Source organism: Hemiscyllium ocellatum, chromosome 8 (assembly GCF_020745735.1).
Source record: "Hemiscyllium ocellatum isolate sHemOce1 chromosome 8, sHemOce1.pat.X.cur, whole genome shotgun sequence".
NCBI classification, from domain to species: domain Eukaryota; kingdom Metazoa; phylum Chordata; class Chondrichthyes; order Orectolobiformes; family Hemiscylliidae; genus Hemiscyllium; species Hemiscyllium ocellatum.
The window spans coordinates 75,282,885-75,310,282 of record NC_083408.1 but is presented as its reverse complement, the minus strand read 5'-3'; the positions used below and the strand labels follow the sequence as shown (position 1 = coordinate 75,310,282).

Below are 27,398 nucleotides of genomic sequence, written 5' to 3'. Positions count from 1 at the left end.
TAAGGGGACAAGATGCTTCCAGAGGGAGGAGAAGGACTTGAAGGGTGTGGTGAAGGCCTCTGCACAAGAAGCTTGAGTTACTAGAGTTCTCCCAGGAACATGTCTCTTGCCTGCGCCTAAGAGATCCTGCAATAAATGTGTTGTCCAGATGCTTCAGGAAGAAAATTCTCATATAATTCTTCCAGCTCCTGGAACTAGATCTGCAGCTTCACAACAGGGCAGGAATGGTGCTGATAGTAACACTGAAGCTTGAAGAAAGCGACTTATTTCTAACGGTTTCCAGATGAGGTCCATTGCTACAGAGACACGACACAAGCTGTTCATACTTCCAGGAGAGAAACCAGAGAGAAATAGCATGACTGTGCATGTAGCTTTCGGCAGATAATAGGATTCTCTATAGAGCAGGCTGTCACAAACTGCACGGGCGTGACTTTATGGGTGCTGCAGCTGCCTGTGAGATATATCGAAATTCCTAAGATTACTCCACTCTATGGAGTTCTTGGCCAAGCTGGTAGGTGCCTGCTATCCTGACTCTTCCATTTTGCACTCGTCTGTTGTTCCATCAATCTTTCACCCATCACATCAAACCAATGGATGGCTCCCAATTCACAAATGGCTCATGATTCCACTCTGCCACATGGTTCTACTCTGCTGCAGTGAATCTCTCATGCCCAACATACAAACAGAGCCATGGAATCATGTGAACCATCAACAAGGAAACTGCAAGACGCTGAAGCAATGGTTCTGCAGGAGCCCTCTACTTTGGAGCAGTATGGTGGCTCAGTGGTTAGCACTGCTGCCCCACAGAGCCAGGAACCTGGGTTTGATTCCAGCCTCAGGTAAAAAATGAGGTCTGCAGATGCTGGAGATCACAGTTGAAAATGTGTTGCTGGTTAAAGCACAGCAGGTCAGGCAGCATCCAAGGAATAGGAAATTCGACGTTTCGGGCATAAGCCCTTCATCAGGAATGAGGAGAGAGTGCCAGGCAAGTTAAGATAAAAGGTAGGGAGGAGGGACTTGGGGGAGGGGCGATGGGGATGTGATAGGTGGAAGGAGGTCAAGGTGAGGGTGATAGGCCGGAGTGGGGTGGGGGCGGAGAGGTTAGGAAGAAGATTGCAGGTTAGGAGGGCGGTGCTGAGTTGAGGGAACCGACTGAGACAAGGTGGGGGGAGGGGAAATGAGGAAACTGGAGAAATCTGAGTTCATCCCTAGTGGTTGGAGGGTTCCCAGGCGGAAGATGAGGCGTTCTTCCTCCAACCGTCGTGTTGTTATGTTTTGCCGGTGGAGGAGTCCAAGGACCTGCATGTCCTCGGTGGAGTGGGAGGGAGAGTTGAAGTGTTGAGCCACGGGGTGGTTGGGTTGGTTGGTCCGGGCGTCCCTGAGGTGTTCTCTGAAGCGTTCCGCAAGTAAGCGGCCCGTCTCCCCAATGTAGAGGAGGCCACATTGGGTGCAGCGGATGCAATAGATGATGTGTGTGGAGGTACAGGTGAACTTGTGGCGGATATGGAAGGATCCCTTGGGGCCTTGGAGGGAAGTGAGGGAGGAGGTGTGGGCGCAAGTTTTACATTTCCTGCGGTTGCAGGGGAAGGTGCCGGGAGTGGAGGTTGGGTTGGTGGGGGGTGTGGACCTGACGAGGGAGTCACGAAGGGAGTGGTCTTTACGGAACGCTGATAGGGGAGGGGAGGGAAATATATCCCTGGTGGTGGGGTCCGTTTGGACCGCAGATTCCCCCCAGACGTGATTGACGATGCCCTCCACCGCATCTCCTCCACTTCCCGCTCCTCCGCCCTTGAGCCCCGCCCCTCCAACCGCCACCAAGAGAGAACCCCACTGGTTCTCACCTACCACCCCGCCAACCTCCGTGTACAGCGTATCATCCGCCGTCATTTCCGCCACCTCCAAACGAACCCCACCACCAGGGATATATTTCCCTCCCCTCCCCTATCAGCGTTCCGCAAAGACCACTCCCTTCGTGACTCCCTCGTCAGGTCCACACCCCCCACCAACCCAACCTCCACTCCCGGCACCTTCCCCTGCAACTGCAGGAAATGTAAAACTTGCGCCCACACCTCCTCCTTCACTTCCCTCCAAGGCCCCAAGGGATCCTTCCATATCCGCCACAAGTTCACCTGTACCTCCACACACATCATCTATTGCATCCGCTGCACCCAATGTGGCCTCCTCTACATTGGGGAGACGGGCCGCTTATTTGTGGAACGCTTCAGAGAACACCTCAGGGACGCCCGGACCAACCAACCCAACCACCCCGTGGCTCAACACTTCAACTCTCCCTCCCACTCCACCGAGGACATGCAGGTCCTTGGACTCCTCCACCGGCAAAACATAACAACACGACGGTTGGAGGAAGAACGCCTCATCTTCCGCCTGGGAACCCTCCAACCACTAGGGATGAACTCAGATTTCTCCAGTTTCCTCATTTCCCCTCCCCCCACCTTGTCTCAGTCGGTTCCCTCAACTCAGCACCGCCCTCCTAACCTGCAATCTTCTTCCTAACCTCTCCGCCCCCACCCCACTCCGGCCTATCACCCTCACCTTGACCTCCTTCCACCTATCACATCCCCATCGCCCCTCCCCCAAGTCCCTCCTCCCTACCTTTTATCTTAACCTGCCTGGCACCCTCTCCTCATTCCTGATGAAGGGCTTATGCCCGAAACGTCGAATTTCCTATTCCTTGGATGCTGCCTGACCTGCTGTGCTTTAACCAGCAATACATTTTCAACTTGATTCCAGCCTCAGGTGACTGTCTGTGTGGAGTATGCACATTCTTCCTGTGTCTGCCTGTGTTTTGTCTGGGTGCTCTGGATTCCTCTTACAATCCAAAGATATGCAGGTCAGGTGAATTGGCTGTGCTAAATTGCTCATAGTGTTCAGGCATGAGTAGGCTAGGTGCATTAGTAGGGGTAAATGTAGAACAATACGGTCTGGGTGGGTTACTCTTCAGAGGGTCGGTGTGGACTTGTTGAGCCAAAGGGCCTGTTTTGATACTGTAGGGTTTCTATATACTCTCGGGAAGGGTGCCCATTATGGGATATTTTGCTACTCCATAACTTGGCACATACAAGGTCACAGCTCTCCTCACACCAGAGAACTTATGACAGTTCAGGAGAGGGAGGATGGAAGGAGACAGCCATCATATCAATTTTCCAGAGAGGCTACCGTGTTTGTATCATTCAGTCCAGCTCCTATGAACATAACCCCAGATAACTGTTGTGAAACAGAACCAGGCCCGTCAGTGTCCTCTCGGCCACAATACTACAAGAGGAACAAAAACAGATCAACTCCAAACTAACTTTATCCAACAAACCATTCATACACTATACAATTGCCAACAGTTCACCCCTATGTATCCCATTAGCAAACTTTGCGTTCCTACACCATGTTGTAGAAGGCAATGGAAGGCAGCTGACTTGGTGATGGGGGAGAGACTGTAGATGATGGAGGAAAAACAGTTGGTTTTTATGCTTTCAGATCCACCACAACCATCATACGTCCCCCATCCATCTAGAGAGCAGGAGAGCATGGCAAGAGCAGCCCCAGGCATACCTGAAGATGAGGCGTCAGCCTGATGAAGCTGCCAAATAGGACTACTTGCATGCCAAACAACATAAGCAGCAAGTGATAGACAGAGCTAAGTGATCTCACGACCAAAAGATCAGGCCTAACCTCTGCAGTCTTCCCACATCTAGTCATGAATATTTTTGGACAATTAAACAACTCACTGGAGGAGGAGGCTACGCAAATATCCCCATCCTCAATAATAGAAGAGCCCAGCAAGTCAGTGCAAAGGATAAGGGTGAGACATTCACAGCAATCTTAAGTGAGAAATGCCGATTGGATGATCCATCTCAGCCTTCTCCAATGGTCACCAGCTCTGGTTTAAGGTTTGACTGCAGGCTAGCATAGGTGGCTACAGTCTGGGCAAGTTGACAGGCAGCTGTTAGAGCTCCAGTCGAGGGTTATTGGTGAAAGAATGAATACTGTCTTCCTAAGGAATGTCAGTGGGTTTGTGCATTATGGAGGCAGTGCCACTGCCCTGGCTGTTTCCTCAACAATCTGGTCACCGCATTATAAGAAAGATGTGGAAGCTTTGGAAAGGGTGCAGAGGAGATTTACTAGGATGTTGCCTGGTATGGAAGGAATGTCTTACGAGGAAAGGCTGAGGGCCTTGAGGCTGTTCTCGTCAGAGAGAAGAAGGTTGAGAGGTGACTTAATAGAGACATACAAGATAATCTGAGGGTTAGATAAGGTGAACAGGGAGAGCCTTTTTCCAAGTACGGGGACGGCAAACACGAGGGGACATAACTTTAAAGTGAGGGGAGATAGTTTCATTACACAGTAGTAAGGGTATGGAATGCTTTGCCTGCATTGGTAGTAGATTTGAAAGTTTAAGTGCATTTAAGTCGTCATTGGACAGGCAAATGGAGGTACATGGAATAGTGTAGGTGGGATGGGCTTCAGATTAGTATGACAGGGCGGCGCAACATCGAGGGCCAAAGGGCCTGTACTGCGCTGTAATGTTCTATGAGATCTATGAGATAATCCACATAATCTGGCAATATCCGTGGAGCAAGAAACAAGAGTTAACGTTTTGAGTTTGGTATGACTCTTCATCAGAACTGAACGGATATTTCTTCTGTGGGCGAGGAGACATACAAATTAGCTTGTCATCTGACATTTGGTGTGGCCGCCTTTGGTTTCATGCTTCCTGGATCTGTAAGGAATCATGTCAGTGAGTGAGTGGACAATGTGTTCGTGTGATGTGCCTCTCATGGTTGAACAGCACTTTTCCTCTTCCTTAATACAACGTAAAAATCATTAACCAGCCATTTATTTCCCATGCCGAACTGTGAGATGGCAGTGAGCTACTTTCTTGAGCCACTGTCGTTACTGGGGTGTAGGTACATCCACAGTGCCATTAGGAGCAGCTAGCACAGGGTTTAAAGAATGGTTTGAAGCAATTGAATCGAGGGACTCTGGGGAACAAAAAGTACAACGGAAAGGTTTGTGATTGGCTAATAGACAGGAGTATTAAAGGGGTGAAAGAATCAGTTTTGTAAAACCAAGGGAATGGGAACTGGATGAATCAAGAAATGAATACAAGCTGTGAATGACAGAATATATAACAGTTGACTTTGACCAGGAAAAAAAAAGAGGAAAATGAGCTAAAATCAAAACCTGCTAACAAGCTAGAAGCAAAGTGGGGTGGAGAGTATGCTTAAAATTATTGAGTCTAGAAAGCTGTAAAATACCACTCTAAAGATGAAGTACTGTTGTGTTGAGCTTCATTGCAACACTAAATAAGATCGAAGACAGAGAAGTCAGCGGAGGAACATGTTGCAGATGGAATGGAAGTGTTTGGTTAAACGGGTCACCTGATCTATGTCTCCCCAGTATGGAACAGATGGCATTGTGGGTAAGGAATACAGTATTTTATGTTGTGAGAAGTAAAAATAGAGCATTATTTCATCTGGGAGGAATATTCTGGCCTTGGACAGTGAGAGGGAAGGAAGTAAAATGAAATGTATGTGTGGAAAGGTGTTGTGAGCAGGAGAGTTGTTGTTGGGTGCAATGAAGGAATGGACCAGTATGGTGAGGGAATGGCCCTTTTAGAATGCTAAATAGGGAAGGGAGAGGAAAGAATGGATCCATCCTGAAATGTTGATGAACGATTTTGTGCTTATTGAGACTATTTAGGTGGAAGGCAGGGATAACCAAAGTATGGTTTTAAAGTTGGGAGAAGGGACAAGAGCAAATGTACAATGGGACAGACATGATTGAGAGCCTTGTCAACAATAGTGGAGGGGAGTCCTTGTTGACAGAGAAGGAAGACGTCTCAGAAGTGTTGTATGGAAGACTCAGTTATAGAAAGTATTCAATGGAGATGAAAAGACTAGGAATAGAGTCTGTACAAGAAGTAGTGTGTGAGGAAATGCAGTTGAGGGAGGAGGGAGTCAGTTAGCTCATTTATTTGAACACCCTTAGAAATGGAGTTGAAGAATTTGAGAAACGGAAGGCATGATTTGGAAAAGGGCCAGGTGAATGTCAGGAAAGGATTGAAATTGGAAGCATTGGAACTTTCCAGTTCAGTTTGAGGGCAGGAAATGGCACCAGTGCAGATATCCATACCTCAGAATCAGAGCTGAACTGTCTTCACATCTCACAAAAAAAAGGTCGGCATTGCCAGGAGCCATATGGGTTCCAATAGCAACATCCTTAACTTCAAGGAGTAGGTGGAATTGAAGGAGAAGTTGTTCAATGTTAGAAAACATTCAGCCGGGTAGAGGAGGATGTTGGTAGATAGATATAGATTAGACATCTGCTCAAAGTAGGAGCAGAAATGCCCAGACCATGCTGGTGGGCAAGTGGAGGTGTAAAGGGTTTGCACACCCATGGTGTAGGTGAGACAGTGGGTTGGTGACGATTCGCCATGGCACATTCGCTGTCGCTGATTAGCCACTGCCGGTTTGCCACCAGCGTTTCTCCACTGGCTTTGTTTGACCTCTGGAGACTATTCACCACCGGAAATATATATATGTACTGATTGTATTCCCTCCTGCCTGTTCTTTCATACTTCTCAGAAATAAATATCGTTTTATTGGTTTGTACATAAAAATTAGTTACAAACACTTGTAGTGGCGAAGCATCCTCAGCAGCCAATGGGAGGTGGCTAAGCGTCCCCTTGGTGGTGAAAGGGCAGTGGCTAATCAGCGGCGGTGAATGGTCCCATTCCGGAGACAGTTAGGTTTAGGAAACTGGAAACACTTGACGTGCCAGAGGTCATTGGAAAGGTCAGGCAAATTGGTAAGAGACTGGAAAAATAATATCAACATAAAAGGAAATCTGTTCAGTCGATCAGGAGTGGGGTTTGTGGGCATTGATGTTTGTAGATCTTGGGAAGTAGATGAAAATAGGATGTTTGTATTTCAAGGTTAATAGAGCTGTGGAGGAAAGATCTCCAGTGGAGATGAAGTCTGTGATAAACCTGGAGATGAATGCTTGATGTCCAATATTGGGCTCATGGTCCAGCAGTAGCTAGGTGAAGCATTACAGATTTGGTGTTTGGCTCTGAAAGGTACAATAATTTGATAGACAACACCAGCACTATCCCTGTCAGCAAGTTTGATCATTGGACCTAAGAGAATAAAGTGCTGCATGAACCGAGAGAGACAGGTCTGAGTTGAAAAGTTAAGATGGCTAATGTCATGGCTGAAATATTTATCATGGCCTAGGTGTTGTATTCTTTTCACCATCAGGTTATTCAAATATGATAAAGAAGAAATTAACTCTGGAGCTGCCTAGTCAGAACACTCACCAAGTGTCAGATAGATTTGCTGGTATGATTTGAGGAGGAACTGCCTGGATTCCGAGCAAAGGGCCCAGTTATAAATGTTAAGCCAGTGTAGTCATTGTCAGGGTCGAGAGTGTGGTGCTGGAAAAGCACAGCAGGTCAGGCAGCATCTGAAGAGCAGGAGAATCGATATTTCGGGCATATGCCCTTCACCAGGAATGAGGCTTGTGGGCTGGGTCACTGAGAGATAAATGGGAGGGTGAAGGTAGCTGAGAGTGCAATAGATAGATGAAGGTGGGAGAGAAGGTGATAGGTTGGAGAAGAGGGTGGAGCAGATAGATGGGAAAGATGATGGACAGGTCAAGGGGGTGGTGCCAAATTGGAGGCTTGGGATAGGTGGAGGGGGGGGAGTGGCACGTAATGAGGAAACTGGTGAAATCCACAGGAGGCAGCATGGGAGGAGGTGTAGCCACGGGCACCTGAATGTACCCCAGCTATGCCTGTCTCTTTGTCAGGTATGTGGAACAGTCATCCGCAGTTACACCGGCACCATCCCACACCTCTTCCTTTGCTGCATTGACAACTGTATCAGCGATACCTCGTGCTCTCACGGGGAGGTTGAACAGTTCATCAACTTCACTAACACCTTTCACGCTAACCTCAAATTCACCTGGACCATTTCGGACACCTTCCACCCCTTCCTGGACCTCTCCATCTCCATCAATGGTGAACAACTTAGCATGGACATCTAATAGAAACCCACTGATTCCCACAGCTACTTGGACTACACCTCCTTCCACCCTGCCTCCTGTAAAAATGCCATCCCTTATTACCTACTCCTCCGTCTCTGCTGCATCTGCTCCCAGAATAACCAATTCCATCATAGAAAATCCCAGATGGCCGCCTTCTTGATAGATCACAATTTCCTCTCCCACGTGGTTGACGATGCCCTCCAGCGCATCTCCTCCATTTCCCACACCTCCCACACAACAAGGACGGAACCCACTGGTCCTCACCTTCCACCTAACCAACCTTTGTACACATTGCCTCATCCTCCGTCACTTCCACCAGTTACAAACAGACCGGACAAATAGGGACATATACTTCCCTCCCCACCCCTATCAGCGTTCCTGAGAGACCATTCCCCGTGTGACTCCTTTGTCAGATCCATGCCCTCCACCAGCACACCCCACTTCTGGCACCTTCCTGCCACTGCAAGAAGTGCCAAACCTGCGCCCACACCTCCCCCTCACTTCTGTCCAAGGCCCCAAAGGATCCTTCCACATCTAATAGAAATTTACATGTACCTGTACCAATGTCTTCTACTGCAGCCAATGTAGCATCCTCTACATCCAGGAGAACGGGTACCACTTGCGGATCGTTTCAGAGAATGTCTCCAGGACATCTGCACCAACCAACCCCACCACCTGAACACTTCAACTCCCCATCCCACTCCACCAAGGACATGCAGGTCCTGGACCTCCTCCATCGACAAACCCTACCCACCCGACGCCTGGAGGAAGAATGCCTCATTTTCTGCCTTGGGACCCTGCAACCACACGGGGTTATGTGGATTTCACTAGTTTCCTCATATCCCCCCCCCGACCTTAACCCTGTCCAAAGCCTCCAACTCGACACCACCCTCTTGACCTGTCCATCACCTTTCTTATCTATCCGCTCCACCCTCCCCTACAATCTATCACCTTCTCCCCCACCTCCCATCTACCTATCCCATTCTCAGCTATGTTCTCTCCTTTCCCACCCCCTCCCATTTATCTCTCAGATCCCCTGCCCACAAGCCTCATTCCTGGTGAAGGGCTTATGCCTAAAACATCGATCCTCCTGTACTTCCTTTTCCAGCACCACACTCTCAACACTGATCTCCAGCATCTGCAGCCCTCACTTTCTTCCGGAGTCATAGTCATCACCAAATAAAATGAAGAAATCATCAAAGCTATAAAATGTATTGATCTCTGATCCAATTAAGGAAGCAAAAACAAATTTACCTTACTATGGAAGCAAGTGACTGACTCCATTAGTCTTGTTGGCATCTCTCTCAGGCTGAACTAGACTGTTTACAGTTGTGTCACAGTTGACCCTGAGATGTGATTCCAACCATATTTCTGTGCCATCACTAAGGTTGCATTCTGAGAATATTATGCATTTTTACCCTGTCTCAGTTTATTTTCAGCCACTTGATAGCTCCAGACTTGAGTATTTCATGCATTCCCTGGCCAACCTTACACATTCTACTCTCCATACATTTAAGGTCATCCAAAACCTTGCTGCCTGTGTCCTTACTTAGGTTATTACTCCTGTTTAGCATCTGTGCTCACGTTAGGTCCTGGTTAAGCAATTCCTCAAATTTAAAATGCTCATCCCATGTTTTCATACACCTCATGGCCTTGCCTCTCCCTATCTCACCTTCATCCGCAAAGTCTGGTCACATACTTGCACTCTGTCAATTATGACATCTTTAACGTTTGTTCTCATTCTCACATTGATGGCTATGCCTTCAGCAGCCTAGGCTCTGCATTCTGGAATTCTCTTCTGCAATCCCTCCACATCCTCACCTCTCTGGTCAGGCCATATTTGGAGTATTGTGCACAGTTTTAGGCCCCATATCTTAAAAGTATGTACCGGTCTTGGAGTGTGTTCAGAGGAGGTTCACGAGAACGATCCCAGGAATGAAAAGCTTAACATGAAGAATGTTTGAGGACTGATTTATATTTGATGGAGTTTAGAATGATGAGGGGGGATATAATTGCAACATACAGAAAACTGAATGGCCTCGGACAGAATAGATGTTGGGGTGATGTTTCCATTGGTAGGAGAGACTAGGACACGGGCTCAGCCTTTGAGTAAAGGGAAGACCTTTTAGAATGGAGAAAAGGAGAAATGTCTTCAGAGTGGTGAATTTATGAAATTCCTTGTCACAGAAGGCTATGGAGGCCCGGTCATTGTATATGTTTAAGACTGAGATATATAAGTTACTGTAGTGGTTCTGTTCGCCGAGCTGGAAGTTTTTGTTGCAAACATTTCGTCCCCTGGCTAGGAGACATCATCAGTGCTGTGGAGCCTCCTGCGAAGCGCTTCTTTGATGTTTCTTCCGGCATTTATAGTGGTCTGTCCTTGCCGCTTCCGGGTGTCAGTTTCAGCTGTCCGCTGTAGTGATTGGTATATTGGGTCCAGGTCGATGTGTCTGTTGATGGAATTTGTGGATGAATGCCATGCCTCTAGGAATTCCCTGGCTGTTCTCTGTCTGGCTAGGGAATTCCTAGAGGCATGGCATTCATCCACAAATTCCATTAACAGACACATCGACCTGGACCCAATATACCAATCACTACAGTGGACAGCTGAAACTGACACCCGGAAGCGGCAAGGACAGACCACTATAAATGCCGGAAGAAATATCAAAGAAGCGCTTCGCAGGAGGCTCCACAGCACTGATGATGTCTCCTAGCCAGGGGACGAAACATTTGCAACAAAAACTTCCAGCTCGGCGAACAGAACCACTATAACAAGCACCCGAGCTACAAATCTTCGCACAAACTTTGAATATAAGTTACTGATCAAGGGTTACAGGGAGAAAGTGTGAGAATAGGGTTGAGAAACTTATCAGCCATGATTGAATGGCAGAGCAGACTCTATGGGCTGAATGGCCTAATTTCTGCTCCTATGTCTTATGGTCTAATGATCTTTCTTTCTTTATGGTGTACTTTAAGACTTACCTCTGAATGATCTTTTGATCACCTGACCTAATATCTCCTTATGTGGTTTACTGACACAGTTTGCTTCACAATGCTAATGTGCCTTTGGAACTTTTCTTTGATTAAAGGTACTATAAGAATACAAGTTGTTGTTGAAATGTGCCAGTCTCGTGTTGAATACAATAACCATTGTCTCTCAACACATGTTGCTAAGTGGCAATTGTAGTTAGCTGACCAGATATAGTCTTCAAAATTTTACACAACGTTCCACTTTATTTGAAAATGAATGTGATCTTTACAAGTAGAAGTGATTGTATACTTTATAAATAAGCATTTCTTTACTGAAACAAAGGCTCCTTTACCCAGATCAGTTTCTACTTTGTACAAAAATGCTGAATAGCTTTATCAGAGAGTATTTAATAATGTTTATTTAAGACTATAAGTATATAATGAATGCTGCTGGAATGGTTGATTTAGCATCTTGAATGATTTGCATAAAACTACTAAAGAGACCCAATTGTGTTCCAGCACAGTTTGAGGGCACAAGGAACAAGAATTCTCTTTTCTGGCTAATGAAGAGTTCATGGCAATCTTTGTGTTGTGAATGGAAGATAGAAGGAATTAGGGAAGTGGTATTCACATAGTGTGAATGTATTGCTACCTCAGCTGGCACTGGAGAAAGGGAGGGAGTTGGAAAAATCAAGGACAGCTGCCAGTTCTCTGTCAAAGTAATGGAGAAATTTTAATTTGCATCATGATTAACTGAAAGCTGCTCATTGAAGATATTGACAAGGAGGAGCCTTTGACAAGAGAGGCACGGGACAAATCACGCCTGAGCTTCTGTTCCTTGAGAAAGCAGAGATTAGACGGGATTAGTATTTAGCTCTCCGGTGAGCATTTATAAAGGTGACGGAGAGAGGCTGCATTGTTCATTCTTTAAGAGTTAATACAACTTTTGGATACATGGGGATCAGACAGAGAGGAAGATTCGGAACTGTTTCAGAAATCAACAGCTAAAGATCAAGTTGAGCAGGGAGGGAAACTGACAGTGTAAAGAAGGGAAGACGTACAATATGATATTCAAGTCTCTACTGATGAGCTATTTATGTATCTTGATGACTTATGCTCGGCACCACTGCAGTGCCTTTGTTGAGCTCAGCGGTTTATCAGGAGTCACCGTGTAATCATGTGGAAACCTCAATGATTGCTGCTGGACCAGACTGTCCCTACACATCCTGGATAATGGAGTGTCAAAGGAAAATGGATAGGAAAGTTGTGGTTTATTGGCTTTATGTGCTGGTTATAAACCCTAACTAGATGATGGATTGGAAAGAACTGTAAGTAAATTCAAGCATCTTTTCCTATATTGATTTACAACAGTTGACTCCAGACACCTTCATTATATTGGTTATCAATCATATTTAGTAGATTATTCTTCTGGAGTTTTGAAGGAATAAAGAATTTGAGGATTATTTGAGTTTGTATAAAATATGACCTTTACTTTCCTCTTAATGAACCCATAGAACATTTCATTTTTTAATGTCATTTAAACCCATTGTCTGATTTGATACTGTGATTTTGATTTCAAATGTGATCTTGTAATTTAACATTGTTGCTGCCTTTCTGATGTCAGAGGTGGAATCTCGTTCAAAGATACTGATTTAATGCTGGCTCAGAAAAATGGCTTCGGTCAGTACTTATAAAAGCTTTTATCAAAATAAAAATTCTGCTGTTACTGATAACAAGGAAAGAAATTCAATACTTTTAAATACAATTTCCACACCTAAAATAATGAAAGATGATTGAAAATGTCTTTAAGAAGAAATAGAATTCCCTATACTTGATTGAAATCGTAGTAAATAAGCTGATAGTTTTTCCTGCAACATGCTTTCAACTCTAAGAGATTGCTTCATCAAAACTTTAGAGTTAGCAGTGGGTTGAAGCTTTGTGTGTCTAACTGAACAGTGGATGTGCAAATGCAGCCTTTAAGTCCTGTTTCCTTTCACAGTCTCTCCCAAGGGAAATCCTACTCTAGACTTTATTGAAGTAATAATTATTTCATCAGATCTCATGTATTTCATGTCTGTATTTGGATTGGAACCTCCAGAGGCTACAGTTGTCATTTTTATCCAGGATTGACCACTTGCATTGCAGCACATGGTTTACAAAACAGATTTTTGCACAATTCAGGGCACGATGCTAATGGTTGTTTTGAAAGTTTAAAATTAAATGTAGCTTTAAAATTCTGTTACTCAAAAGTGTCCTGTTGGAAAGGTGAACTTTCACATCTACTCTTCTGTCAATACTGAAAAGCTTGAATGCTTGATTAGTGATGAATTGACAAAATTAATTTTTCATCCAAGATCTGAAAATGCATTAGTGCTTTCATGTTTTGTTTCATTGAGCAATGCTGTTTTAACGAGCCACTATGGTGCCGAATTATTTATGGCCTGTTGTGTTTGCCTGCTGTTTGCACCTCTTGAGTAAACCAGAAGCAGAACTGATATAGTAATTAATGGGAAGCTACAAAAGTGACCATTACTATATATTTTTCCAGAAACTGAAGGAATGTGATTCCTCTGAAATGCAAATAACTTGTTAGATTATAATGTATTGTCTACTCCAGAGTAGTCCATCTGGCCTTATAGTGACAGGAGAATGATTTCAGTTTTTATGGTGTCACTGAGATTTCTGAAGCCTTGGACTCAGCTGCTGAAGCTGTTCAGCAAGTTATAGTCTAATTGAAACTCTGCTAGGGAGAATTAAGTGAATATTGTCTTGGCTATATTTCTGCCTGAATCTGCCTATATTAGTCTCTTGACAGAATAGTCCTATGGAATTTGATTAGAATCAAATGAGTTGATTTGTTAAACAGGGAATGATGACATTGAACATCTGTTTGGTTGGGCCAAATTACATTTCGCTCTTAGTAACACAACTGTTTTGTTTTTGTCTCCTTCTATTCTACAGAGCAGCACAGAAGCTGAATCTCTCTTCGAAGCAAAAGAAAAACCATCCACTTCTCCAGCATTCGCACGAGCTGTCAAACAGCAGAACAAATTTCAGTGGTATTTTGCAAGTGTCCCCTCCCCCCGCACCACCATGCCTTTTGAGGGCTGTATGTAAAGTCAAGGACAACCCAGGCATTGGAAAGGTATGAGCTAGGTCTGCTAACAGTTGTCTTTGATGCGTGTCACTGCTGAAATCTGTGTAAATATAGATACATTAAATAAATCCTGCATTTCTGTTAAACCTAATTTTAAATGAATATCATTTAAATATAATAAAACACATCTCTTGATGAGGTTTTATTACTTACAGATCATTTGAATGATGTTTTGTAGACATACATTTGTAAACTTCTGGAATGTTCCTGGCTCCAAGCTGAAAACTGCAGTGCATATTTCGCTTTTGTAATGCATTCATAGGGCTAAGTGGAGTCCACCACTTTTCTTTATACGGGGTCCAAAGTATAATTTAACACTGGAGTTAATAAATGATCTTAACTTTATTATTATTAATTGGCTGCATGATGTTGCATTTCAGAAGAGAAGCATTTCCAGTACAGAACCTCACAGTCAGTTTGCACACTATTTCATCACCCACAGCAAACTCTATTCTGTTATTTAAGTAGAAACCCTACAGAAGTGTGGAAGAAGGCCATTCGGCCCATCGAGTCCACACCAATCCTCCGAAGAGCATTCCACCCAGATCCATCCTTCCAACCCTGTAACCCTGCATTTCCCATGGGTAATCTACACATCCCTGAACGCTACAGGCAATTTAGCATGGCCAATCCATCTAACCTGCACATCTTTGGACTGTGGGAGGAAACCGAAGCATCCTGAAGAAACCCACACAGTCACTTGAAGCTGGAATCAAAGCCAGGAGGTCCCTGGCACTGAGGGAATGGTGCTAACCACTGAGCCACCATGCCTCTTACTGAGTCTCTTAATGTTAGGTGCTGTTTAAGGATGTCCCTGCACACATGCTAAGTACCCCCATTTTAACTGCAACAGTAGATGGAATCTTATTCCTTCCATTTAGTGGGTTTTTGGTAACGGGGAAAGGGAGAGGCCCCTTTTCAATCAGGTGGAAGGGTATCCAGGTGGGACACTGCCACCATTCTACCTCCGCTTGTTAATGGAGGCCCTTCAGTGGATAATTAATACCCCATTTATAGGTCTCATTCCACCACTGCTGATATTAATCCAGCAGTAGAGGGGATGCTTGCTTTCCAGGAAACACAACACAAACTCTGTTCGCATTGTTTGAGAATTCCCCAGGGCTGGAGGGGTTAGATGGTCCACTCACTCAAGAAAATGTTTGTACCTGAACAATACCCGTGACATTGGGAAAGAGGTGGGGGAGCTTCTCACTGACAGCCACCTCTGCCCTTGCTGCAATTCCCTTTCCACATGCGCCCCTCCTGCTATCCTCACTTCTTGTGGGTGCAGCAGTCATTGTATTCCCAGGTGCTAGCCTCTGATTAGCTGGTAGCTCTTGGTAGGCTGGACCTGCACTCCATGGTCCTTGAATCTTCATGTAAGTCCCGTGACAGGCCTGTCAAGTGTCCAAGTGGTTTAAAGTACGTTGGACTTTGCCAGAAAGAGGAGCCATGCAGCTTTCGAGACCCCTGCCACCTCCATAAGATTCTGCACTGGGATGTCATGATGAACTATTGGGTGAGAACATGATGTTTTGGATGAACAATTCTAAGATTGTATTTTTGAAATATTCTTTATTACAACAGGGAACATTCATTTGAAAGTGATATTTAACATAGCCCTGAAGCTTTTGAAGAATGCTTTTCATCAGCAAATAGTAGCTCTGTGGAGTATTATTGAGTTCCAATTCATACAGAAAAATAGTTAGAAAAGAAGCACAATTACTCAATCTTTCAATATCTGAACTTTGATTTATCAGTACAATTCTTTTGTGTATGATAAGTGATGAGTCCCTTCTAATCTGTTTTTAACAATAAACATAGTTGATGCAGAATAATTGATGAACCAGCCGAACTTCTGACTCATGTTGTCCACCTAGTGACTCAATTGAGAGACCCATCTGAAATCTAAAGCTGCCTACACTCCCCAAGCCACTGCAGGGATGACTACATGCTCATTTGCTGTCATTCTTGCCTCTGAGTCAGAAAGTTACTGCCCCAGTTCAGGATATGTGCACCTACCTTTTGTGACCTTTTAGTAACCAGTTCCACTTTTTCAAAAGAACTTTCATTTTTGTTAGTTGTGGTGTTCATAAAATACTTTGACCATATTTTAGGGGATCTGCTATGGTGTTTTTGAAATGCAAATCTTCTCCAGCTTTGACTGGGCTGATTTTGGTAAAAGCTAACAGCTGGTATAGAAACTCCGAAAAGTGTTGCCAGCAAAATATATAGGTTTAAAGAGACAATATCACAGATTCATTGAATCTCTACAGCATGGAAGCAGGCCTTTCAGCCCATCAAGTCCACGCTGACCTTCAAAGAATATCCCATCCACTCCCACCCTCCACCCTATCCCTGTAACCTTGCATTCCCCATGCTAATCCATCTAACCTGCATATCCCTAAAACTGTGGAAAATTTAGCATGGCCAAGCCACCTAACCTGCATATCTTTATGTTTGATTTTTCTCAGAAGATCTGAAATATTATGATCTAAGTGGAGGCTAGTGATAGCATTGTTAGAGTTAAATGCAAGCTTTTGCTGCTGTCCAGGCCTTTTGATTGATACAAGGATTTGGGTCTTTTGTCTGACTAACATCTGGAGTTATGAATACATCCATGGGATCTGATGAACCAGTAAACCAAATGATAATATAGATAACATAAGGTGATCATGGATGAATCAGAAGACCAGAGTCTCATTGAAGGTATTTGAGGCAAGCAATTGGGGATAGGCATCATCTTGAAGAAAAATAACAATCAGCCATGTACTTTGGAATTCTCTCGGTTATTTGGCAACACACAAATATTCAACATACAAAGTTGTTCAATAATTTGTGCTGCACACATAAGACAGCTATATTTTAATTAGAAGTAACATATCATAAGAAAAATATTTTTTATATAGATACAAATAAGTTTGTAATATGGATGAACAGAAACTGATGTTTATTCATCATACGCACAGTTATACAAATAATTTGTACAATTAGTTCTTAAGTACAACTGAAGTTAATTATTTAAAAACCTATATTGTTCAGCATTCATCCCATTTAGACAGTTCCATTTATGACAGCTTATTAAAAAAACAAAGTCCATTAATTCAAAATTGGGACTATTTTACTTTTTTTCTTACATAAATAAGTGATTCATGATGCAGATAATTTTCCTCCTCACAGTCACTGGCACTTGACATTTGCTACATTTTTTTTTCAATCCAGAACATGTCTGCATGTAATTTAAGATCTAACTGTTTTGTTCACTGTGAATATATTGGTGCTAAATCAAAACTTACCTTTTAATGTCAAATGAAAATGCAGGTAACAAGGATAATGGAGAAATTAACATTACTTCAGATCATGGCAAATTAAAATCCAATTGAATTCTCCATGGTTACAACTATAGACTGCCTTCTGATGAAAGTGATGGAAATGTTGCATTTACATATTGAATACAAACCATGCCCTGCACGATTACATTGGGAAAAAGAAAAAGAAGTACAAAACATGAATCAAGAATATCTATTGTGCTGATCTCACTGTTCTAAGATCCATTTCGTGGTCAGGAACTTTCAGTTGCACTGTTATCTTGACACCTTGTCAATGAGGTAGTTGCTAAACATGCCAGGGTTCAAAACAAGCCAGTGTAGCTTGTTTACATTCTGCCCAATATCTTTCCAAATGAGAAGGTAAATTGAGTGAAGTATTTAGCAAGCAGATGATCTGCCGCTGTTCATCTTCAGCCCCTGGCAAAATAGAAGATTACCACATTTCTCAATGATTGACCTCTGTAGGAATCTGTCCATCCCTTTTCATCCATGTCTCCAAATGGTTCATGTGAACTCATCTTGACTGCACTTCCTATTTTGAAAGTAATAAGATTTAAAGATAAGGTACGCACCACCAGAACTCATGTACAGCACTTTAACCATGCATTACTGACTATTTCAAGAAGAAAATAAGGTCAAAAATATCTGATAGTCAAACCAATATATAAGAAGACTTTTAGCCATTTTGGTTTGGGACTTTTAATCATGTAAAGGAACTGACTATCTCCATAGCAAAGTCTATTTGAGCCTGATTAATTTCTTTTTTATTGTACTTGACCCTGATTCTCCTCAAGTTGCCTATCTATTGTTGTTTGATATATAATTATTGTGAAGACTGGGCTTTGGGGAAGGGCGGCATATGTCTAAGACAGAAAAAGGACGTGGATGGTAATACTTAAAAGGAAGCATTTGAAAAGCTGAATTTGCTGTCAGGTTGTTTTGATTATCAATATAATTTGGAGGCAACTGTAGAAAATCCAAAGTCTGCTTCAAAACTGCTGGCTATCTTTCCTCTTCTTGGGGATGATGCTGTACAGAAAAATGATTGAGAATGATTTGGGTCGAATTGGTCCATTATTTTTGCTTTTTTGTTTCGGGGTGCATATGTCATCAATATTCAGGCGGTTTGGCTGAAATCCGAAACATGCCACAGGTATGAATATACACCTCACCATCTTGAAGAACTTTAATCTTCTCTAAGTGAAGTCTGGAACAGGTGCTAGCCTGGTTGATTTATTGGAAAACTTGAAGGGATTTGGAGCATGCCTCAGAGAGGAGAGAGATGAAGGGCTCTGATGAAGGGCTGTGGCCCGAAACGTCAAATTTCCTGTTCCTTGGATGCTGCCTGACCTGCTGTGCTTTAACCAGCAACACATTTTCAGCTGTGATCTCCAGCATCTGCGGACCTCACTTTTTACTCAGAGAGGAGAGAATGAAACTTGAAAAAATGCCATGAGACAAAACAATTTTTCAAAATTTGCTCATGGGGTGTAAGTGTCACTGGTTACTTTCTGTATATACTTAAGTAAAAGTCAACTTTGGCACTTTCTTTTTCCCATTCATTCACACTAGGGTGAGTGAGACATGTGCAATCTAATCAACAGGACCTTGGAGTGGCCTGTTTCACTCCTCAAGACTTTGACTCACCACTTCACTCTTTCTACAGCTCATAGCTCCTTTCCTGCTTTCTTCCTCTTTCTCTCTGTTCTAAGCTCTTGCACACAGATGGGGTTCAGAAGAGAAAATGGGAAGGTTGGGGGAAGGAGAGAGTCAGCTTGAGGGTGAAGCAGCAATCAGGAGAGCCAGCAAATGAGAGGCTGTGGCATTAAGAAAGACAAGATAGTTGGCCTGCAAGGAAGATATTGACTCAATCTGAAGTGATGAATTAAAGTGTTTTGATAATAAATTGGGTCTTGACTTTTATCAATGATTTCTTGAATGTATGGGGTACTTATCAAAATTTTAAATTACTCAGTATCATGACTGACTATCAATGAGGCTAAAGATGAAACCTAGTAGTGTTATGATTCACTAGAGTAGCCTACTGAAAATCAAGCCCTGCTATCCTGGAGTTATCACAAAATGTGAAGATTTTATGAAGTATGTGAAGTTCCCCAATTTACCTGATTTTCAGGCCCAGGTTGACAAAGCATAGATCAGGTTTCTGTACTGAACAAGAACAAGAGTTTATTACAAATAATAAGACTCTTGCTGCAGTAAAACAGTTATAAACAATCAGTATACAACACCATTAATGAAATTTTAATCCCCTTATAAACTCCCCTATACACATACACAGACAAATAGACAGGGTAAAAAAGGATATAAAAGATCGGAAAGACAGTTCATTAGTCCTTGTTGTCCAGAATCTTAGTTGAAATGTTCCTTTTGACTCCTCCACTGGCCAGCATATTGTTTCCACTGGTCAGTGAGAAGTACAGGGTAGCTGGTGCACTTAAAAGTCTTTGACTTGTCAGTTAAAAGTCACAGCATACAACAACTTATGCATGGAAGATTTTCTTCAGGTTTGCAGTGTGTTTTGACGAAGAGAAGCTGGAGAAGAGCTGAACATATCTCTCTCCCTGTGGAGTCATGGACATATACAGCATGGAAACAGACCTTGGGGTGCACTTGTCCAAGCCTACCAGATATCAGAAATAAATCTACCTCCATTTGCCACCATTTGGCCCATATCCCTCTAAACCCTTCCTATTGAAATATCATACGGATGTCTTTTAAATGTTGTAATTGTACCAGCCTCCACCACTTCCTCTGGCAGGTCTTTTGATACATGCACCACCCCTTCGGTCCCTTTTAAATCTTTCCCCTCTCATCTTAAATCTATGCCCTCCAGCTCTGGACTGCCCCATGCCTTGTGTATTTACCCTATTCTTGCCACTCCATAAGATCACCCCTCAGCCTGCAATGCTCCACGGAAAATAGTCGCAGCCCAAGCTCAAGCCCTCCAACCCTGGCAATATTCTTTTAAATCTTTTCTGAACCCTTTCAAGTTTCACAATGTCCTTCGTAAAGCAGAGAGGTTAGAATTGAATGCAATATTCCAATAGTGGCCTAACTAACAGTTCCCAACTCTGATACTCAAGGTGCTGACCAATAAAGGAAACCATACCAAATGCCTTCTTCACTATCCAATCTACCTGTGACTGTACTTTCAAGGAACTAGAAACAAGCACTCTTTGTTCAGCAACACTTCCTAGGACCTTACCATTAAACTTATAAATCCTGTCCTGATTTGCCTTTCCAAAATGCAGCATCTCGCATTTATCTAAATTAAACTCCATCTGTCACTTCTCAGTCCATTGGCCAACAGATCAAGATCTCATTGTAATCTGAGGTAACATTCTTTGCTGTCCACTGCTGAAAACAAAATGACTCAAAAATCTTAAATGTTTCATGTCTCATGCTGAGATTTTCAGAGAAATTGTAGCTATGTTACTGAAAATGTAAAAGGTTTTTGTTTGATATGATTTATTTACTCAGTAATTAAGATGGATTCCTGTGCAAATTTTTATGCACCCACCATTAAAAAAATTCTTGATGGAAAGGGTTAGCCACCTGCAAATCACAGTAAATCACAGTCCCAGTACAACTGTATATATTTCCACTGTCACCCAAGTAAGCTTCAGGGAAATCCAGCCTGAAAGTTTGCAGCTTTCAATTTCCAGTAGCAACACTCATACTCCCATTCACAGAGAAGTGAACTGATATGATTTCTTTTGCACAGTAAAGTAAGATGACTTACCAATTGAAAATATGATTGGCAAACAATCATTTTTACCTGCATAAGAAGGGGTCAGTAAAACTCAGTCTAATATTGCATTGTCATTTGTAAAAACCAGAATAGTTCTACACTTCTTTTGCACTATCTATGCTTAATAATATTAATATATTCAAGAACTGGTTATTGGAAGATATGTAAGAAGAGTTCTAATTTCATTTTTTAGAGTTATTTTATTCTTTTCTGAGATTAATGTGCTTATTTTGAGATGAAGCATTTATGAAACTGTAGCGTCGCTGAAGTATATCTCATTATCCCTCTCTTGGAATACTTTAAAGCAGTAGATCATACCTTTCTTTCTAAAACACTTTTCTGAACTATCTGCTCAACAAATGTCTTGGAAGTGGTGTTCTACTCTTATGAACAGCGTGTAAGTGCTTTACAATTACAAAGCTTCTGTCAGTTTTTCTGACAGAGACCTCTTACGTGAGACATGTGGCAAAAAAGAAAGGCAATTAAACTCTCCAGTCTGACACAAAATGTGCTTAAAAGGGTCGATGCCAATAAGGTTTGATGCCTTTACTTTTTTTGAGTGCAGTGAGAAGCCTTCTACTGGCTCTTTATAAGATAACTACAAAGGGACAAGGATGTTGCAGCTATTAAACTTGCAAATGTGACATACATAAACTCACTCTCATTAGAAGTACGAAAGCTATTGAGGTGCTTTTTTATAACCTTGTTGGTGTCAGAAATAGTGCATCTGAGAACACTAGAGAGGCTTATGAAACTTAATGATTTCAACTAGCATGAAAGGAATTACTTACTAACAGTGTATCTTGACCAACAACAAGCTGCCTTATGAACGTAATGTATAACAGATTTGGAGGATAAGGCTTTCTATTTAGCGTGCAATTATTCAGGTAATCAACTATAACTTATCTCATGTTCACAACTAAATTCACAATGAAATATTTTAATTGAGGATGCTGCTGAGATAAGGAACAGAAAATGTGATTTGTTTGCATCTCAGTTACTCTAAGAGACAACTTTAATTCCTTATAATAGCAGATGGATCACAGGAGAATGCCCTTGCAACCTGTAATTTCACAACGGTAGGCAAATAGCATGAGAGTGATGTCAGAAGTGGCTGACTTCATCCTTTTGATATCACGATGACAATCAAGTTGGTAATATAACCATTGGTGTAGCATCTCAGCTGAACAGTTTTTGGACTAAAATCTGTTGAAGCTATGGAGTTGAGTTCTTGTAGTGTTGCACTTTAGAACAGTTACAGCATTAGAGCTGAAACAACACATATTCTTGATGTTGTGGCTTTGATATTTGGCTGCTTAGATTAGAAATATAATTAACAACAATCAATGTCAAGTTGTCAAAGGCACCATCTTTAATTGGTGGACTGATAAAATATAATGCTTCCTGGAAATTTGCAGCTAATATTGCCTGTTTTTTTTACTATCAGTATAACATTTTGGGTTATTCAGTATTGATTCTTATAGGATATTTTAAATAGATGCCTATGACATACAGATCGCATTAATGTATATGGCCTAATTCTGCTCCTATGTCTTACAGAAGCCATCAGATGATCATTAAAGTAGATTATTATAAACTAAAAGGAGAAGTGGGGAAAAATGAGAGACCTTTAGACACACAATAACAAAAACATGTTAAATAAAAATATTTTCTCAGTAGGTACACTGACAACAGAAATTACAATATTTTATGTGATGGTGCTTTGTTTTAATGGTCTGGATTATATGGTGGGAATGACTATAAAACCGTCAGCATTCCATCATTTTGCCACTGAAATTAACAGCAACTTTGGGATTTGGCACTGTGAAGAATATTGTGAAATTCAGAATTTGCTGTCAGTAATCATTGCTTCTTCAGAGTGTATACACTGTTGAAGCCACCTCCAGAGTGTAATCCTGAAGTAATCAACACAATCTTGCTGTAAAAACCCTTTGAAAGTGTTGCCCCTTGGGTTTTGAAAGCATTCTCATGCCACAATTATGGTTCCAACCATACTCATTGGTCCTGAAAACATGATTATGTATTTGTGAAATATCAAACCTTTTTCATCATGATGAAATTTTACATATTTTACTACTTACAATTGAAATTAAAAGTGAATGATCAGTGTTTGTAACTTACTAGTTTGCGCTTAATGAGAGTACTGCAATGTAATTGACTGCCCATCCTTGCTGACATCACTGCTATTGGACACCTGGAGAGCCCCTTGACTTTGCACTAAACTTAAACTGAGATTGGGAAATGGGAGGTGCACAGTGATTGCCAGTTCTTTGTTGGTATATGACAAACACAGGTGCTCCAGTTTTGACTTTAACATGCCACCCAACATTGGTTTTGCTTAACTATAGTTATATAAAAAAACTAGAAGCTTGAGTAGATCATATTCCCCCATTGAGCCTGGTCTCCCATTCAATTTGATCAAAACTTAAACTTCTGCCTGAGTTCCATTTTTTTATCTGTTCTCCAATTGATTTTCTGAGTGACTGGAAATCTGCCTATCTTCACTTGATGGTGGAATATCCACTACCTCCTTCTAGATTGGAAAAGCTAAGGTTCATAACATTTAATTGATGATATTTTTCCTCATCACAACCTGAAGCAATTAGCCCCTCATCCTGAAATTGTGTTCCTATGTTTTTGATTCAACAGCCAAGAGAAATAGCATCTCATTGTCTACCCTTTCAAATCCCTTCAGATTCCAATGAAATCACCTATTATTCTTTTAAACTGCAGAGAGCACAGATTCATAGAACAGTCCTCATATCTCCAGGACTAATCTAGTGAACCATTGCCGCATTACCTCCAATGCGATTATATGCAGTTTCTCAGGTGTGGTTCCACCAAAATCCTTGTAGAATTGTAGCAAAACTTCCTCATTCCTGTATTTCCATGAAGCCCCATAAAGACCTGATCAGGTGTCTCCTAGAACTCTGCGGGAAGGTCGGGAAGTAATTGCTGGGCCCCTTGGTGAGATATCTGTATCATCGATAGTCACAGGTGAGGTCCCGGAAGACTGGAGGTTGGCTACCGTGGTGTCACTATTTAAGAAAGGTGGTAAGGAAAAGCCAGGGAGTCTGACATCAGTTGTGGGCAAGTTTTTGCAGGGAATCTTGAGGGACAGGATTTACATAAGACCATAAGACATAGAAGTGGAAGTAAGGCCATTCAGCCCATCGAGTCCACTCCGCCATTCAATCATGGTTGATGGGCATTTCAACTCCACTTACCTGCATTCTCCCCGTAGCCCTTAATTCCTCGAGACATCAAGAATCTATCAATCTCTGCCTTGAAGACATTTAGCGTCCCAGCCTCCACTGGACTCTGCGGCAATGAATTCCACAGCCCCACCACTCTCTGGCTGAAGAAATGTCTCCGCATTTTTGTTCTGAATTGACCCCCTCTAATTTTAAGGCTGTGTCCACGGGTCCTAGTCTCCTCGCCTAATGGAAAAAATTTCCTAGCGTCCACCCTTTCCAAGCCATGTATTATCTTGTAAAATTCTATTAAGTCTCCCCTCAATCTTCTAAACTCCAATGAATACAATCCCAGGATCCTCAGCCGTTCCTCGTATGTTAGACCAACCATTCCAGGGATCATCCGTGTGAATCTCCGCTGGACACGTTTCAGTGTCAGTATGTCCTTTCTGAGGGGTGGGGACCAAAACTGGACACAGTACTCTAAATGGGGACTAACCAGAGCTTTATAAAGTCTCAGTAGCACAACGGTGCTTTTATATTCCAACCCTCTTGAGATAAGTGACAACATTGCAATTGCTTTCTTAATCACGGACTCAACTTGCATGTTTACCTTTAGAGAATCCTCGACTAGCACTCCCAGATCCCTTTGTATTTTGGCTTTACGAATTTTCTCACTGTTTAAAAAGTAGTCTATGCTTTTATTCTTTTTTCCAAAGTGCAAGACGTCCCATTTGTTCACGTTGAATTCCATCAGCCATTTCCTGGACCACTCTCCCAAACTGTCTAGATCCTTCTGCAGCTTCCCCACTTCCTCAGTACTACCTGCCTGTCCACCTAACTTCGTATCATCAGCAAACATTGCTAGAATTCCCCCAGTCCCTTCATCCAGATCATTAATATATAATGTGAACAGCTGCGGCCCCAACACTGAACCCTGCGGGTCACCGCTTGTCACCAGCTGCCATTCCAAAAAAAACCTTTTATCCCAACTCTCTGCCTTCTGTCAGACAGCCAATCCTCAATCCATACTAGTAGCTTACCTCGAACACAATGGGCCCTCACCTTGCTCAGCAGCCTCCCGTGTGGCACCTTATAAAAGGCCTTTTGGAAGTCTAGATAGACCACATCCACTGGGTTTCCCTGGTCTAACCTACTTGTCACCTCTTCAAAGAATTCCAACAGGTTTGTCAGACACGACCTCCCCTTACTACATCCATGTTGACTTGTTCTAATCAGACTCTGCTCTTCCAAGAATTTAGAAACCTCATCCTTAATGATGGATTCTAGAATTTTACCAATAAGCGAGGTTAGGCTAATTGGCCTATAATTTTCCATCTTTTGTCTAGATCCTTTCTTGAACAAGGGGGTTACAACAGCGATCTTCCAATCATCCGGGACTTTCCCTGACTCCAGTGACTCTTGAAAGATCTCAACCAATGCCTCCACTATTTCCTCAGTCACCCCTCTCAGAACTCTAGGATGTATCCCATCGGGGCCAGGAGATTTATCAATTTTAAGACCTTTTAGCTTTTCTAGCACTTTCTCTTTTGTAACGGCAACCATATTCAACTCAGCCCCCTGACTCCCTCTAATTGTTGGGATATTACTCATGTCTTCCACTGAAGACTGACGCAAAGTACTTGTTAAGTTCTCCTGCTGTTTCCTATCTCCCATCACTAGCTTCCAGCCTAGTATTTGGAAAGGTAAGGACTGATTAGGGATAGTCAACATGGTTTTGTGCGTAGGAAAAATGTCTCACAAACTTGACTGAGTTTTTTGAAGAAGTAACAAAGAGGATTGATGACGGCAGAGCAGTAAACATGATCTATACGGACTTCAGTAAGGCATTTGACAGGGTTTCTCATGGTAGACTGGTTAACAAGGTTAGATCTCATAGAACACAGGGAGAATTAGCCATTTAGATACAAAAATGACTCAAAGATAGAAGACAGAGGGTGGTATGGAGTGTTGCTTCTCAGAATGTGGAGGCCTGTGACCAGTGGTGTGCGACTCGGATCGGTGCTGGGTCCACTACGTTTTGTCATTTATATAAATGATTTGAATGTGAACAGAATTACTAAGTTTGCAGATGACACTAATATTGGAGGTATAGTGGACAGCGAAGACGGTTACCTCAGAGTAAATGGGATCTTGATCAAATAGGCCAATGGGCTGAGGAGTGGCAGTTGGAGTTTAATTTAGATAAATGTGATGTGCTGCATTTTGGAAAAGCAAATCAGAGCAGAATTCACATTTAATGGTAAGTGCTGGGGGGTATTGCTGAGCAAAGAGACCTTGGAGTGCAGGTTCTTAGCTCCTTAAAAGTGGAGTCGCAGGTAGATAGGATAGTGAAGAAGGCATTTGGTATGTTTTCCTTTATTGGTTAGAGCATTGAGTATCAGAGTTGGGAGGTCATGTTCCAGCTGTACAGGACATTGGCTAAGCCACTTTTTGAATATTGCATGCAATTCTGGTCTCCTTCCTATCGAAGGATGTTGTGAAACTTCTATTAGATTAGATTACTTACAGTGTGGAAACAGGCCCTTCGGCCCAACAAGTCCACACCGACCCTCTGAAAAGCAACCCACCCAACCCATTCCCTTACATTTACCCCTTCACCTAACACTTACAGGCAATTTAGTATGGCCAATTCACCTGCACGTCTTTGGACTGTGGGAGGAAACTGGAGCACCCAGAGGAAATCCACACAGGCACGGGGAGAATGTGCAAAGTCCACACAGAGTTACCCGAGGCGGTAATTGAACCCGGGGTCTCTGGCACTGTGACGCAGCAGTGCTAACCACTGTGTCACCCTGAATGGGTTCAGGACAGATTTACCAGGATGTTGTCAGGGTTGGAGGATTTGAGCTATAGGGAAAGGCTGAATAGGC

At 42.6% G+C, this 27,398-nt stretch overlaps 1 protein-coding gene across 4 annotated transcripts in view; it reads left to right on the top strand.

Annotated features, from left to right (window-relative positions):
- Positions 1–27,398, top strand: part of kif26ab (kinesin family member 26Ab) — a 243,944-nt gene that overhangs the window by 151,161 nt on the left and 65,385 nt on the right. For all 4 annotated transcript variants that reach the window (XM_060829218.1, XM_060829219.1, XM_060829222.1 and 1 more), the window contains exon 5: positions 13,993–14,176. In XM_060829218.1, coding sequence (XP_060685201.1) covers positions 13,993–14,176 — 184 coding nt within the window. The remainder of the gene's footprint in view (positions 1–13,992; positions 14,177–27,398) is intronic.